Source organism: Aethalodelphis obliquidens, unplaced genomic scaffold, assembly GCF_003676395.1.
Source record: "Aethalodelphis obliquidens isolate GAN/ISIS:26980383/991018 unplaced genomic scaffold, ASM367639v1 scaffold14, whole genome shotgun sequence".
NCBI classification, from domain to species: domain Eukaryota; kingdom Metazoa; phylum Chordata; class Mammalia; order Artiodactyla; family Delphinidae; genus Aethalodelphis; species Aethalodelphis obliquidens.
Genome location: NW_020837958.1, coordinates 3193724 through 3209612, shown reverse-complemented (window position 1 = coordinate 3209612; position 15889 = coordinate 3193724). Strand labels below are relative to the sequence as shown.

The 15889-nt window shown below is 47.9% G+C and overlaps 1 protein-coding gene across 1 annotated transcript in view; it reads right to left on the bottom strand.

Annotated features, from left to right (window-relative positions):
• LRP4 (LDL receptor related protein 4) overlaps positions 1 to 11473 on the bottom strand; it is a 52470-nt gene extending 40997 nt beyond the window's left edge. Inside the window, exon 1 of the mRNA XM_027114810.1 lies at positions 11261 to 11473. Within this exon, the coding sequence (XP_026970611.1) occupies positions 11261 to 11312 (52 nt within the window). The 5' untranslated portion in view covers positions 11313 to 11473. The remainder of the gene's footprint in view (positions 1 to 11260) is intronic.
• Positions 11474 to 15889: the final 4416 nt, after the last annotated feature.

Genomic DNA, 15889 nt, shown 5'->3' with positions numbered 1-15889 from the left:
AAGTGTACGTTTCTGGAGTGAAGGACCACAGCTTTCACCCAATCTTCAACTGAGGCCTTGCCCTCCCCCTCCACATGCTAAGGGAATCAGCTGCCCTAAAAAAGATGCAGGATTTCCTGCAAAAGCCACGGGAATCCATCTGAAAGGAGCAGCATCTCTATACCTCATAGGAAGGCCCCACTCCAAGCCCAGCACTCCTGTCTCTCCAGATCTCTCTGCAAGTACAGGGCAGAGGATTCTTCCCAGGGAAGCACTGAAGACCCAGTCCCATCCTCTTGGGCCTGTTCTGAGAGTACTGAGAAGGGATGAGCGCTTTTTTCACTCAGACCCTGGGCACCAGAGCCTGAGGAACTTTTGTAAGTTTGACCAGCTCATCACAGCGATAGGCACTGCTTTAGGGAACTCTGGCTGGGATGAAAGAGCAATGACTAAGTATTCCAGAGGACTCCATGCCATGGGGCTCACCACCAACACGCTGACCTCTTTCTCGGGGAAGAATGGTGAAGAGGAAGAAGAAGGCTAAGAATAAAGCTAAAAGTCATCCCAATGAGGCATGATTTTTCTCCTTCATTGAAGACTGGCCTCAGTTGAAGATTGGGGGCATTTGGCAATGCATGATGACGTTTTGGTTGTGATTGGTGGTACTGGCAGCATCTAGAGGATAAAGGCCACAGGTGCTGCTAATTATCCTACAATGTACAGGGCAGGCGCCCACAACAAAGAAGTTATCCAGCCTGAAATGTCAACGGAGGTTGAGAAATGCTGCTAGCCACGCACGGCAGGGAGCGGGGCCACACCAAGGAGGAGATCAGGGTAAGGGGGTGACGAGAATGGAGAGGAAGAGGGGGCACTGGGGGGAGAGGAGGAGGAAGCACTGGACCTGGAGCGCACAGAGCTCGGTCCCACTGACCAGCTGTGCCCCCTTGTACGAATCCCATAGCCCCTTAGCCTGTTTCCTTGTGTGTAAAAAAAGCCGCAAGGGTTGGACATGAAGATAAATGTGAAAGAGGCTAACCTCCTGCCTGGGAACACCAAGGATGCTCCAGAAATGCATACTGGGGGTGTGCAGGCATGAGGATTTGGGGGCCAGCTTTTTCTGAAAGGCCTTGATTTTAAGAACCTCAGTACGAGGATCAGGAGATCAAGGACAGCAGCATTTCAGGCTGCATGCAAGTCAAAAGGAATCCACAAGGTAAAAGCGGAGCCTTCAGGGTTTTGTTTAGCCTCCCCCCCGGCCCCCTTTTGGCTGAGTGATAGCAGAAGTCCTGAGTTTCCCCTGCAGACTTCAGGAACAAAGCATTCCATCCAGTGGGCATCAAGTTAGTTGCTGAAGAGTCATGACTTCCTGCATGTCAGAGCAACATCTGAAGGTCAGGCAGCCGGCGACAGGCAAACTCTTGGCTTGGGTGTTCATACAGTAAACAGACACATTATACTCCAAACCCCAGCTCTTCTGGACAACTGCTGCCCCTCTGGGATCCTGGGAGGTGGAATTCTGCCTTTTCACTCAAGTCCTGGCTGTGATCATAAAGGACAGCTTTTAACCCTTCTTAACTAAAAGAATGGTGAGTGAAGAAAGGATACAAATGACTGCGGGTGGCAAAATGCGGTCTTCATTTTAAGAAGTGTTCAGTTAGAACACTCAGCTGTGCTTCTGGCCTTGAAAGCTATTTGCCAGCCACACTGCAAGCTACCGTGGCCTCAAAGGGCATGGAACCTTCAACCTAATGCAATTCAACATGGAAAAGACCTCCTCCCAAAGTGTTCACTATCCCTGATCTTCAAGTTATTCAGCTTTTAGGATACATGGTAATGTGCTCATAGGGCCTTCCTGGGAGGTTAACCAAAATCTCAGCCATCTGACCACTTTCTCACTGCTTTCTTCGGAAGGAAAGCAGGGAAACGCCCATCTGCTTACACTACCAGACACAGTGAGAGAACACAGATTCTTGAGTCAGAGAGGCTGGAGTTCAAGTCCTGGTTCTACACTAACTCTACAGCTTTGAGCAAGTTAGTTAATGCCTCTGAGTCTCAGTTTCCTCATCCATAAAATGGGAATAACAACAGTTCTACCACAAAGGGTTTTGTAAAGATTAAATAATCCATGCAGACTGCTTAGCGCAGGGCTGGCACACAGCAAAAGCTTCATAAAAATACAGCCATCATTTCCTGAGTACTTACCATGTGCCCTCCAAATACTTTTCTAAGTGCTTTTCTTATGCCACATCATTGAATGCTCTCAACAACCCTGGGAAGTGGCACTGTTATTATTATCACCACCTTACAGTTGAGGACACTGAGACACAGGAAGGGGGAAGTCTGTTGACAGGTCACACAGATACTAAGGGTTGGAGCCAGCATTCACACACAGGCAGGTCAATTCCAGATCCTCTGCTCTTAATCTCTTCATGAATACTGCCTCCTAATAAGCGGTATTGCTATTATGAGAATTTCCAATACCCTGAGATCAAAAAAGGGGATTTATAACACTGGGATTTGGGGGTCCTTCTTTCTGCATTCTGGATTGGCAAATGTGCGGTGAGTTTATGGATCTCAAGCAGTGACCTCTCCTTCTGGCTACTGCTGAGGCTAAAGACCAATTTCCCTTGCCCTAAGGTAAAGTAGTAAAGCAAGGAGAGTATGGAACCCTAGCCCTTTGAAAGAGTGCCTCGGTACTGTGTTGGTCCAGAAAAGGGCAGGGCTTCAGACAACAAATGATTATGTTTTGCAGTTTTTCTTGACAGTTTGCAAGCTACGTCTGCATACACACTTGCGTTCTCATTTAATCATTACAGGACTACCCATTTAATTGGTAAGATCATCTACTTTGGCCCAGGTCATGGGGTGAGTAGGAGAGCCAGGATGGCAGCCCCATTCGGACCCTTAGACCAATATTCTTCTCTTAATATGATCTCAGAATCTGGACTTTCAATAAAGCTTCCCACTGATGCACACTCAAGTTAGAGAGGCACTGCTGGGAATTCCCCTGGCTGTCCAATGGTTAGGACTCTGTGCTCTCACTGCTGAGGGCCCAGATTCGATCCCTGGTCAGGGAACCAAAATCCCACAAGTCATGAGGCACAGGCAAAAAAAAAAAAAAAAAAAAAAAAAAGAGAGAGGCACTGCTCCTGATCGCCCCACAGAAAGCTCAGCTCAAGGTGGACCACACCTGTCACTTGGAGGCCCAAGGTGTACAGTGACTATACACAGCTACAGAGCAGCTTTTTCAAGTTGAACCAGAAATGAGAAGGCTTAAGGGGTGTTCTGTGAGTGTTGGGATATGACAGCTACCCCAACGTGGAAGGGATTACAATGGGAAAGGGAGGAATCATCACTCATATAAGTGAAGGATGTTTTATTTCATAACATACCAAAGCTCTCTTCTCTTCTCCTAACAACTGGCAGCAATGGTGAAGATATAAACCTTATTTAATGAGGATAAGTTATTTGGAATGACTTTGAACTACATCCAGGCCAATCAAGGGACCAATCCACTGATTTCAGCTCCTTGGGCAGCTTACTCAGTAAGCGTCTCTCACTGAAAGGGAAGCCCATGCAGCAAGACAAGACTGACACAACTGAAAGGGGTGACAGCCAAAAGCCATATGGAAATGGATCTAGTCTCACCCAAGAGATACCTGCAGTCTGGAGAGACTCGGGTAGCTATACAGCCACTGCTTGAGAGAACAGAGCCTGCACAGAAAACACTGGAACCAATACCAAACAAGGTAAATGGCTGGCAGTAGAAGGAGGCCAGAACATGAACCCTTTCTTGATGTTGCCCCACCTGGACCCACAAAGCCCCAGCTGAATTGAAAGCCCCTGCTGTGTGCCCCAGAGGCCCTTGGTGTCTCCTCTTACGGTAGCATTTAGCTCACTGTGGGACCATTGTTCACTTACTAGACCAGAAGCCTCTTGATGGTTGGAATTGTATGATACAGAGCTTTGTATTTGTATTCAGTGCACAGTTCAGTGATTGGTATGTAGTGATGATCAATATAAGTTTGTGAAACGAATGAATGACACATTCCATTAGAATCTTGTGACAGTTGGGAGTCATAGGAAAAGAGAAGCCCAGAATATGAGAAATAAAAGTGGTTATTTCCTACCTACCCTATACTCAAGAAAACAGGAATCGTCTTTTTAAGGTGGCTTCCTAGTTCTATCCAGCTTAAGTTCACTCCTTTCTCCAACCAGAGTTCCTTTCACTGGCTGTATTATCAAGCTGTGATACTGACATGCCGTGACTCTCCTTATTTCTGTCCCTAGATCCCTAGAGGCCAGCCTTACCTGGTTTGAAAATCTATCTGATAAAGTCTTCTCCTAGTGGGCCCTCTCTAAAGTGATACCATAAATCACATGATTATTGGTCCCAACAAGGTCAGCCTTCTCTTGCCACTTTTAAACACAGAAAAGAAGTCCTTAATGGTCAGCTTCCAAAGTTATGAGGCAGAAGAGCATAGTGTTAAGAACATGGAAACAAAACTAAGCTAATTCCTGGCCATCGGACCAGGTATAATCTCTTTATACCTTAGTTTTTCATCTGGAAAATTGGGATAATAAGAGCCCCTACCTCCCATGGATATTATGAGAATTGAATTACTTAATTCATAAAAAGCCCTTAGCATAATGCCTGGCATATACTAAGCTCTTGATAAATGGTAGCACCTACTATTGCTATTATAGAATTTGACTCATCCAGACTGTCTTATCCATCCACCCCATGATTAAGCCCTAATAGTTCAGGGCTTGAGATGTCGAAAAATCCAACTGTGCGCCAAGCTGCAGTGCTGTTCCCATGGGTTAAGCTGGTGGCATGAGTGACCACAGGAAGAGGTGGGAGAGAGTCTTGTGGCAAGAGTCCTGCTTTACTGCCCTTCTCTGGGGGAGCTTGAAGTACATGGTATCCTTTATCCTTACCTAATTTATCATCAACCAATTCTTAGGAGGCAAATATAGAAAAGAGCATTTAGAACCTAAATTACAGAGCAATTTAGAAATGGATTAGTTTCCTTTTTTATGAATCGGGGGTAATAACAGTACCTATTTCATAAGGTTGCTGGGAGGCTTAAATGAAATAATACATATAAAGTAGCTATTATACATAATACATAAGCAGCTATTATTTTTGTTGTTGTTGTTGTTATTAACCCCATCATCTTCATCTGTGTCCTCTCTCTCAACCCAGTAATGTAGCTACCTCGCCATACAGGCTTCTTACCCTGCCTAGAAGCTGAGTCAACAGATTTCACAAATCCAACAGGGATTGAATGTGGCTGTGCTCTCTGAGGGGCTGCTCAAAGTACTGCTTTCCTCTCCCCTTACATCTCAAAACCCAAGGTCCACAGAGTAACATGTGGCTTCAGGGAGCAACAAACCATATCTCCCCTTCTGGGAGCTTTTTTAAGCCTCACTCCATCAAGAAGCACCTGAAAGGTAATTCTCATAAAGAATTATGAGAATTGGGATTCCCTGAGACGATGAAGACCAAAAACACAGAGGAGAGGGCAATCTAAGATAAAATACAGACAGTCCCGACCAAGACATTCTGGTATAGCTTAGATACAGAAGATTCTATGCTAAGAGGCAGTATGGATTAGAGAGTTAACAGCTTAGGCTCTGGGTTCAAATCCTAGGTCAGTTACTCACTAGCTGTGTGATAGCAAATGGCCTAAGCCTTAGTTTCCCATCTGTAAGACAGGAATCTAACAGAATCTACCTTATAAGGATATGGTGAGGAGTAAATGTGATAAAACACGCTAACACCTGGAGTGCCAGCAATACAGCAAAAGACTCACAAATGTGAAATGCCCCAGAAATACATTTGTAATTTCTAGACCACACGTCCCCAGCTTGTTGGGCAAAAATGGTCACCAGAGATCACTCCCAGAGGAGCAGAAATTCTCATTTGGGGGAGGTATATTTTAAAGTCATTCACTTTTACTGCTTCTCTGAACCTGTGGTTGAAATTTCTCATTTAAACTGACAGTGAGTGTGGCAGGGGAGTGGAAAAAGGAGGGAAATCCCCTTTCTTATTTACTAGGCTTATGGATATTAGAACCTGGCATCTGTATTTGGTTTCCAGAAGGCTGTAGTCCCTAACAGTGAAACTATCTCTTGTCCTCATCCATGCCACAGTGACAGTCGGGTTCCCAAGGCTGGGGCCAACGAAGGGAACATTTGGAGCATTTCCCCCCCACCCCTGCCCTGCAGGCCAGGCAGGAAGCGGAGCTGCAGAGCGAGGAGAGATCACTGGAGGTGCTTCCAACCTCAAAGCTTCTTTATTTCACGTGCTAATCAGGTGTTTCTCCCAATACCCTAATCTGTACCTGCCTGGCCCTACACCCAGATGGGACAGGGGGAGGGACCCTCTCCTCCAAAAAGGTGCTGCCTGGAGCCAGGAGCTTCCCAGCCCCAGAAAACCTCCGGTGATAAATTATGCAGCAGCACCTTTGTGCTGCCTCTCAGCCAGATGGGAGGTTTGCTCCCAGTCTTTTGTTTCCGGCTTTGCTCGCAACTCCGATCCTCCCTGGCTCAGCACAGAGGTGAGGGGGGAGCTCCTGTAGGCCATGTCCGGGCTTGCAGCGAGTCCCGAGTCTCCGGCAAGGCTTTTCCCGGCTGGGGCTCAGGCAGCGCCCTTCCCCTTCTCACTCTAACCTGAATGGGCAGGGGAGCAGAGCATTAGGGAAGCTTGCAGGCAATCCACTCAGCTGTGAGCAAGGATGGGAATGCCTACGTGCCGTGAAAGAATACAGTTTGCTCAGAAGGGCGTAAGAGGTGCCCAAGGGCACCAAGGATGTTTGCTTCTTGCTAAATCAAAAATGCAGAACAGAAAATGGAGTCAAACGACAGCCAGGGAAGCTAGAGAATCAGCTCTTTTGAACGGCTGCTCTTGGTTATGGTCAACTTGCCGCAGCCCCCAAAACCATCACATCTCTGGCACCAACTTAAATGGAAGAAACAAAGAGACAACAGGGGTCAAACTTGGGGGTGGAGGAGCTGGGGGCTGGGTGGGGGGAGGGAGGAGCGAGTCTTGGGCTTGAGACCTGAATCAATTATCCTTGCACGCTGACAGGATTCCTGATTGAAGACAGTAGTCATGAAGGAAGGCAGCTCCCCAACGCCCGGCCCCCAAATTGGGGCAATTACTATCTTATGAGCTCTGGGGCCTGACTCCTTTCCCAGGCCAGTGGGAGGGAGAGCTTGGAATTCTAAACTGTTCCAGCTACAAGAGACCTCAGCCAGCACCTCTCACCCCGGGTCACAGCAACCTTAGGGTGAGATGCCTGGCTGCATCCCTGACCACAGGGCTTTTAACAGGGAAGCTCTCAGAGGAAAGCCCCACATCCCAGGCCCTCTCCCAGGAGAACTAAGGCAGAGTGGGCCCCCTAGACTCATGGTATCGCTTAATCTCTTTTTTGAAGTGTGGACAGGAGGGAAATATGCTTAGGTTTCATTAGGTTTTCAAGGGGGAAAAGAAAGGGCAAGATCTTTAAAAAAAGAAAGCAAAAAACCAGCTGAAATGAAGGGCTGAGCGTCCATTTTAGCACATGACACTGTAGTATAACTACGGTTGTCTGGTTCCCCGAGTCCAAAGGCAAGAACCGTCTCTAATCCACTTCTGCAAGCATGCTAACAAGCAACTAACATTTACCCAGACCTGTGGTAACAGAGTAGTTGTCAGATTCTGTGCCGAATGGTTTGAACATACTATTATTTCATTTAATTTTTACAATATCCTCACATGATAATTTATTACTACTCCACCCCCGCCCCCCACTTACAGATATGAACCCCGAAGTTCAGGGTGATAAAGTGTTTTGTACAGGGTCACAAAGATGTGGTGAAGCCAAGATTCAAACCCAGGCCTGCCTCTGCTTCTTGATCACAGAGCTATGTATGCAGTGATTAGATTAGCACTTGACAAATGTGTGTCTGGGGAATGAATGAACAAATGAATGGGTGCAGAGCCCAGTTTAGGGAATGCTCCTGAGTGTGCTGGGGAGAAGGAACTGACCCTGTCAGCTCGAAGCTGGAAGGAGAGAGGCAAGTACAGGCATTCATCAGAGCTATTTATAGGGCCAAAGCCTGGCTCTGCCAGCCAACCAGTTGGCAGGAAGGCTTTCCTGGGATATTGAATCCCACCAGGCTGAGAAGGGGAAAAGGTCTTCCAATGCTGAAGCTGAGATGGTAATCCAGACACAGTCTGGGGCCAGATGCCCCATGTCCAGGCAACTGTGACAAAACTCATGGCTAAACTGCGTCAAGGAATGTAGAGACTGTGGCTGGAACAGGCTAACAGACCTAGTCAGCCATGGGCATGGAACTGTCTCGAAATTATGAGATGTGTCCAATCACAAAAAAAGACAAGACTACTTTTTAAAGTAGTCTCCAAAATTCTGTTCCTATTTTGGAAGCCCCTAGGATGAATCTTCTCTTCAAAGGAGAAGCAACATAGCCAGTCTCTCCCATTTTCCTTCTTCTTAGGGATCAAGATTAGCAGTCAATCCATAGAAAGAATGAGAAAGACGTGTAAAATATCCTGTCTTCTGTGATTTCCTGTGTTCTCTGTTGGCCCAGAAAATGGACATGCCCAACGTGCTCTGTATCAGACATGGTCATACTCAGTTCCCTTGCACCTGTCATTCTTAATACCATGTGCCAGTCCCAAAGATGTTATCTGATATGCAACAGGGGACAGAAGAGGAAATCCAAAGTCAGTGACAAGCCAAGCATCTTTCACAAGTCCAGTAAGATCAGGGACAAGGTCAACCAAGCACCATGACAACACCAGATGGAAAAGAAACCAGTCTCAGCTCCACTCATTTGCACTCATCCTCAGATATAACCCTCTATCTACCAAAGCTTACCTGGAAGAGATCTCCAAGACAAACAGGGTTTCCACTCTTCAAATGGTGGTGGATTGTCTGAGGCCTCACGTCAACCCTCAATAGGCAGATACCCAGGGCTATTACCAGCAATCAAGTTCCCTTCCAAAATCTTTAAGGTTGGAGTATTATATAGGCTCAGGCCAATCCCACAGGCTCTAGGAAAAGCCCCAAGTACTAGCAGCATCCAAATGAGCACCTTATATCTTATTGTCTTGAATTCATTCCTAGCGGAGGTCAGATCTGCCTAACGGATCTACTATGACACACTGTCTTCTCCCTGAGCCCCTGGAACATAGTGCGGGATCCTTGTGGTGATATTTTTGGTTGAGCGACTGCTCAGTCTCACTGGTTGATGAACCATGAATCTGTCCCCTCCAAGCCTCTGAAGATGGCTCAGTATCAGGCCAGGCGAAGTTTAGATCTTGGTGCCATGGAGTGTCCTTATTCACATGCACAGAAAGCCTGCCATGCTTAGAAGTTTCCATTAAATATTTTGTCCTTAAAAAGAACCCAAATAGTTACCCAGAACCCTCCCAACCTTCTTCTGTGAAGCATAAAATATACATAATTTTCTACCCCCGTTCTCAATGCAGATGTAGTGTTAGGCAATTTTGACAGCTCTGGAGCGATAAAATCCTCTTGGCCAGTCTCAGCCCGGAACCTTCCAGCTCCCCTTTCCCTAGGGCAGAAGGCGACAATCTCCTCTCTGGCTTTGTTGGTATCCGTTTTGGCCCTTTTTTTTTTTCAGTGCCGTGCCATTTCCCTTGATCTTTTTCAAAACTTCCTCCAGGGGGCCGAGAGGAAAGTTCCATCCTCTTCCCTTGCAGCCCGAAGGGGAAAAGCCCCCAAAAAGCATAGCTGTCCCTTTAAGGGGCCCATGCGGTGGGAAGAGCAGCTACATTCCTACCCCAGTAGGGCCGCTGTCCCGACACGCCAGAGAGGCTGCAAATAACCTTCTAGGAGAGAGCTCGGGAGGGGGAGAGCACGGTGCAAAGAGGAACGTGGGTCGCCCAGGCTACTACTCCGAGAGGAAGAGTTAAGAGCTCGGGAGGGTTAGAGTGGGCATGGAAAAAGTCATTTAAAACCCACGGGGAATTTAAATAACAGACAAGAGAACTCTGTTTTGGATTTGGGAGGTAAACACCTTTAAAACAAGTGCTCAGGCATCTCCACGCCCCGCCAGGCAAGTTCCGAAATTTGCATTATTTCCACACGAGCTCCCTTTACGTTAAAGAACTGGCTCAAGGCCGTGGTCTACAGACCCCATTATTCTGAACCCCACCGCCTCATCCCAGCAGCGGGGAGAATGGGAAGATTCGTGTCTCCCCCGGCTGAACAGCGGTGGGTGAATAGGGTTAGGATTCAAAGATCAAAGTTCTTTGATCTTTGGGCACAAACTAGAGGCAGCTGCTAAATCACGGAGTGCACCCACGGTCCTAGCCGGCTGCGGAGAAACAGATTCCACTGGAGCCCTAATCACACACACCAGTTGCGTACCGGTACTAAACAAGTTATTAATAAGGAGCAGATGAAGCAGCAGTCCTGCTGCCATCCCTCCAGCTTCCCCGAGGGCCACCGCGCGGGCCGCGAGGCTGCCTTCTGAGGTTCGGCGATACCCGCCCAGCTATCCCGGCCAGGGCGGATCTGCGGGAGCCTTCCAGCAGTTTCTTCCCTATGTCCCTCCTCTGCCCCTTTTCCAACCCTGTTTCCCCCTCCCCCCCTCCGGGAAGGATCCAGGGCAGGAAGCTGATTGGTCACAACCAGGAGAGGGAACCCAAAACACCACTAAGTGAAGATGCTGCGAGCAGGCAGTGCCCAAGGACCCTCGGCGGGAGCATGGTCCGGGGTCCAAGGAACTGTTCCTCGAGTGGAGGAATCCCCAGAGCTCAAGTATTCAGATTCCTCTGGAGCCTCTCCGCAATCCGCCCGAGACCCCCAGCCCCTGAAAAGAGGGCTATTTACAATTTATGGTTTAGCGACCATCCCTCCCCGCCTCCCTTTCTTCGCCCACATTCATTCGCACCAAAGACACAGAGACCCTGTCTAAACCTGAAAAGGGAAGCACCCCAGCTCTTCAAAGAGCAGCGAGGGAAGGCGAGCGAGCGCCTCGGACCTTCCCCCCAGCCTGGCCCAGACCCGAGCCCGGAGTGCTCCTCCACCGCTGTCCCGTCTCGGACTGGAGGAGTTGTGGGAGCTCCCGGTCCCCTCCCCGGAACACAACCTCTGGGCTCCTGCTTGGAGTGAGGGCGAGGGGTCCCAGGCCCCAGCCTGCGCCGTCCCGCCCTCGGGAGGTGACTCCTGCCGCGGCCGGACCCAGGGAAAAACTTTCCCGCTGGGCCGGTCGGCGTAGGCGCGGCGGCGCCGCTTACCGTGTGCGCAGAGCAGGGCGCCAAGCAGCAGCGCGCCCCACGGTCGCCTCATGGTGCCGCCGCCGCCGCCGCCGGCGCTCCCTGCCGGCCGGGGGTCCCGCCGGCTCCTGCGGGACGGCGCGGCGGAGGGTGTCGACGGAGGGTCCCCTAGGGGAAGCGTCCCGGTCCACAGTGGCGGGCGCGCCCCGCAAGTCTCCCTCCGGCCGCTGCCGCCTCCAGTGCTGCAGAAGCCGAAGCCGCCCCACCAGTGGATCCGGAGGGGGTGTCCCGGGCCGGGCCGCCCCGCCCCGCCCTGCCCCGCCCCCAGCGCCGCAGCCCCCGCCACGGCCACCACGCCTGGTCCCGCCCCCAGCGCCGGCCCGCCCCCTTTCCGCCCTCGGCCCCCGCCCCCCGGTCCCCAGACCCCAGCCGCCGGCGCCTGCAGCGCTGGCCCAGCTCCCCTTCAAGCCGCCCCCACGTTCCTAGCCCTCAAGAGAGCCCCCCTTCACTCTCCCCAGTACTACTGCTTTAAAGTCCTTAACTTAGAAAAGGTTTTATCCTAGCAGCAACTCTTGGATCCCGCTCACTCTAGTTCTGTGCCAGAGAAGTGCACCCAGGCTGACCCAAGTCGCCTGGACGTGACCCCGGCCCCCCTACCGGCCCCAAGTCCAGACTTTATTGATGTCTCAGAATACACAAGGCTTGCTAATGCATAATCCTCTCGGTCTTTATGGACATCAAACAAGGGGCATCAGGGGGCCTGGAGTGCTGTGTCTTAACTAGCGTTCTCACTGTCAAAATTCCTTTCCTGAGATTTTCTCCACCCCTCCCCCCACCCCCGCCTAGGCAGCGTTGTTCTAGAGCTAAATAATTCTACGACCTCCCCTTTTCGTTTACTCGTTTCCTGAGGTGGTTGTCTGGGTCCTGTCGCCCCCGCTCGGACGTCCAGAATTGGCCCAGACGTAGTTCCTCCTGGCTGTCTTTGTAAATCAGCGTAGTTAGCCTCTTCACCTTCTTTGACTTTAAGATCCTGGCAAGAAAGGAAGGGGGTAAGGAAGTAAGCCCTCGCTTGCAGTTGTATTCTCTCAGAGACCTCAGCCTCCTCCCAGCTTCAGTCTCTAGGGCCTTCTAGCAATATTTAACCTTTGGGTTAGTACATAAAGTTATAAATTCCTCTCTTGTCTTAGCTTTGTGGCCTACGCCTCTCCCCAGTGCATATTAATAATATGGATTAATTTTGTTACCACCTGCCATTTTCTAGGTTGAATCTTGTCCTGCTACTTTTGTCCAAGTCCCCAACTTCCTTAGAGTCCTGTATATCGCTTTTCCCTCCAAGCTGGTATGCCAACAGTTTCTGGCTTTGGATCATCTTCAATTTTGTTAAACCACTTTCTTCTCACTAGTAAATAGAATGAGGAAGCCCCAAATGCGCCATGTTAGCTGAGGGGAGAGTAATTTGTTACAGTGCAAAGAGGATATTGGGAGATTTCTCCAATGGATTGGTTGCCATTTCATCCTCGCTCGTCTGCAATTTTTCAAAGGCTTTCACTTCAAATTACCATCTTTGACCAAAGCTAACGTTAACTTTGCAATAGCAAGGAAAAAATGCGTTGTTAACTGCTTCTTAGCCAGTATTTCTCTATTCTGTTTTGCCTAAAATTTTTATGCAGATGAAATGTTGAACTAACGTCACCATGGTAACAAATACCATGAGGCATTTTCTGTGTATGTAGTTCTTTTTGCCGACTGAAGGCGGCAGTCGAGTCAGGTCAGGCTTACTTGATCTTACTGCTAGGAAAAAGTCAACCTTTAAGGCCTATGTCATCTTAGCCTAAAATCCAAGGAGAAAAGGGTGAAAAAGTAGAGGCTGATTCTCAATCCCTCCTCCCCACAACGTTTTGATACAGCCTTCGTCGGTCTCAAGGTTTCAATATACGTTGCTTACGACGACTTGCTTTTTGACCTGTTGAGGAAGACCTTAGGATTCTGGAGAGCATTTTTTTTTCCCACAATGAAAACTAAGGACATGTGGTATAATGAATATATTTGCCCCAAAAAATTCAGAACAGGCAGTCACCATACTTTCAATGTCAGGGGATTAAGAATTTATAAACAGTTTCCCCTCTGTATTCAAAAGACAGGTTCCTTTCCAGAAGGCATGATTTGTGTTGTTTTTCTGGGATTGAGGAGGAACAGGGAAGCTGGCTGTCCCTGTCTGACTCAGGCTCAAGAGACTGAATTTTCTGTGTGCATCCCGAGTCCTCCTCCTCCATGGTTCAGCACAGTTCTGGTGCACAGAGCAATCCCAGGCTGCTGTGAGTCACTGGGACTATCAATAGGGAGAAATGAACTTCATGCATAGTCCCTGGCTGGGTCACCCCCTAGGGTGAGTTAAGTCTTGGCTGTCAGAAACTGCTCTTGTGCCAGGAGTGCTAAGCCATATTTATTTTTACCAGGCCTCTCAGACTGTCTTGTTTAGAGTGAGAGATCCTGAAAAGCATGCCAGAATGGGCTGTTTGTCTCCCTTTTATTGTCCCCTGGGACATGCCCCTAGGAAAGTTGTAGGGGATTGCCAATTCCAGAAGTGTCTCAGAGACATTCGTTTCCTCAGAAACACCACCCCTTTCCTCATCCTTGAAGGACAGACCAGGGGACTGAATTTCTAAGATCAGAATATTGCCCTGAATTAGACCATCACTAATGGCCTTTTCAAAGGATACCCTGGGCGTGCTACAGAAACAAGATAGAAATGGGCACTATTTTGATCCAGTTGTGTTGGTAGAATCCTCTTACAACCCAGGCATCATTCAACAACCTGAATTCTAAACATAATTCTTCTAAAAGAGTAAAAGGTTTGACATTTCCACACTTTAAAACAGTGGTTCTTAATCAGGAGTGATTTTTGCTGACATGGGGCAATGCCTAGAGACATTTTGGGGAGTAGGTATTACTGGCAAATAATGAGTAGAGGCCATGGATGCTGCTAAACATCCTACAATAAGCAAGACATCCCTCCCCACAACAAATAATTATTCAGCCCAAAATGTTAATAGTGCTGAGGTTGAGAGACCCTGATTAAAAAGTTAAGAACATGAGTCTTAAAAAAAGAATTGCTCCATCTCTAGGATCACTTTCTTGTGTGAATGGAGGAAGGAGTTCTTAAAGCTATAGAATGGAAAACAAGAGAAACAAGAGAAAGCACAGCTAAAGGAAAGGAGCTAAAAGAGTCCTATACCTATCTGCCTAGGGATGCCTATTTCCAATATTAACTCACTTAGTGGGAGTAAGTATTTATTATGGGTATATTATGTGCCAGACACTGTAGAAGCAGTAGTAAACAGATATATTGGGTCCCTGGAACTTACACTCTGATGGCTGGGGAGGCTACAAGTATACAGAGGCATTAAAAGAATGATCTCACAAATGAATTTAAAGCTACAAATGATAGGGGTGTTCAAGGAAAAGTACAGGGTTCTATGAAAGGATAGACTTGATTTAGATTTGGGGGTTCAGGGAAGGCCTGTCAGAGGCACTAACACTAGCATGCTGAGTAAGATTCATCAGGCTAAGTGTGGATGAGGTGGGTCTTCTAGGCAGAAGGAACAGTATGTACAAAGGCCCTGAGCCAGGAAAGATTTATAGAAAAATATAATTAACTTTTAGCAATGGTATGCTTTTATCTAGGTTCAGGGGGCTACTACTGGAGACCAGGAAAAAAGAAAAAAAAAAGAAAGTATAAGGGAATAGTCTGATTTGCATTTTTGTGCTTCTTTAATTGCAGACCCTCCATACCACCACTTCAAGTACCAACACTTTTCACGTTCCAGCTCAGCAGTAGTATTTGAGCCAGGATCTGGGTACCATGGCTGATTCAGTTCCCTGGCATAACTTGGGACACACCCTGAAAAGTGGGACTTCCTAGATATATTTTTTTAATCTCCTGGAAGCTTGATAGTCACACACCTGGCACGTATAAATAGAGCTTTTGCAGCAAACATGTCAGTATGTCTTGCTTATTTCAGTAGTAAAGATGAATTTAGAATGGTGGATAAACAAATGGATCAATGAATAAATACTCATTTAGTAACAAACATGACTCAAGCATCTATGTAAATGGTCTGTTTCACACATGCCCCTTTATAATTCACTTTCTACACAGCAGCCACAGTGACTTCCTAAAAAACAAATCAGGTCATGTTATTACCAGGCTTAAAACCTTCCAATGGATTCCTACTGCACTTAGAATAATAGCTGTACTTCTTACATGTCCTTTGAAGTCCTTCATGAGCTGGCCTTTGCCTAATTCTTTGACCACTTTTCCCCTTACTCATTCTACTCTAGCCACACTGGTTTTCTTTCAGCTCTGCAACATGCTATCATTTCTTACAACTTTTGCACAAGCTGTCTCCTCTGTTTAGAATGCTGTTTCCCCAGACCCTTCCATGGCCGCTCCCAGCTCAATGTCATAGCCTCAGAGCTTACCATCTTGCATTTGCCTTGTTCTCACTCAGCCTTAACCCTGTTTTATATAGGAGATTGGATAAGGGTTCCTGGAAGTGGTACCATTTTGCCAAAGTCTTAGAGGATGTGTAAGAGTTTACTAGGCAGAAAATGTGGGAGAGGTACATTCTAGGCAGAGAGAAGAGCTTA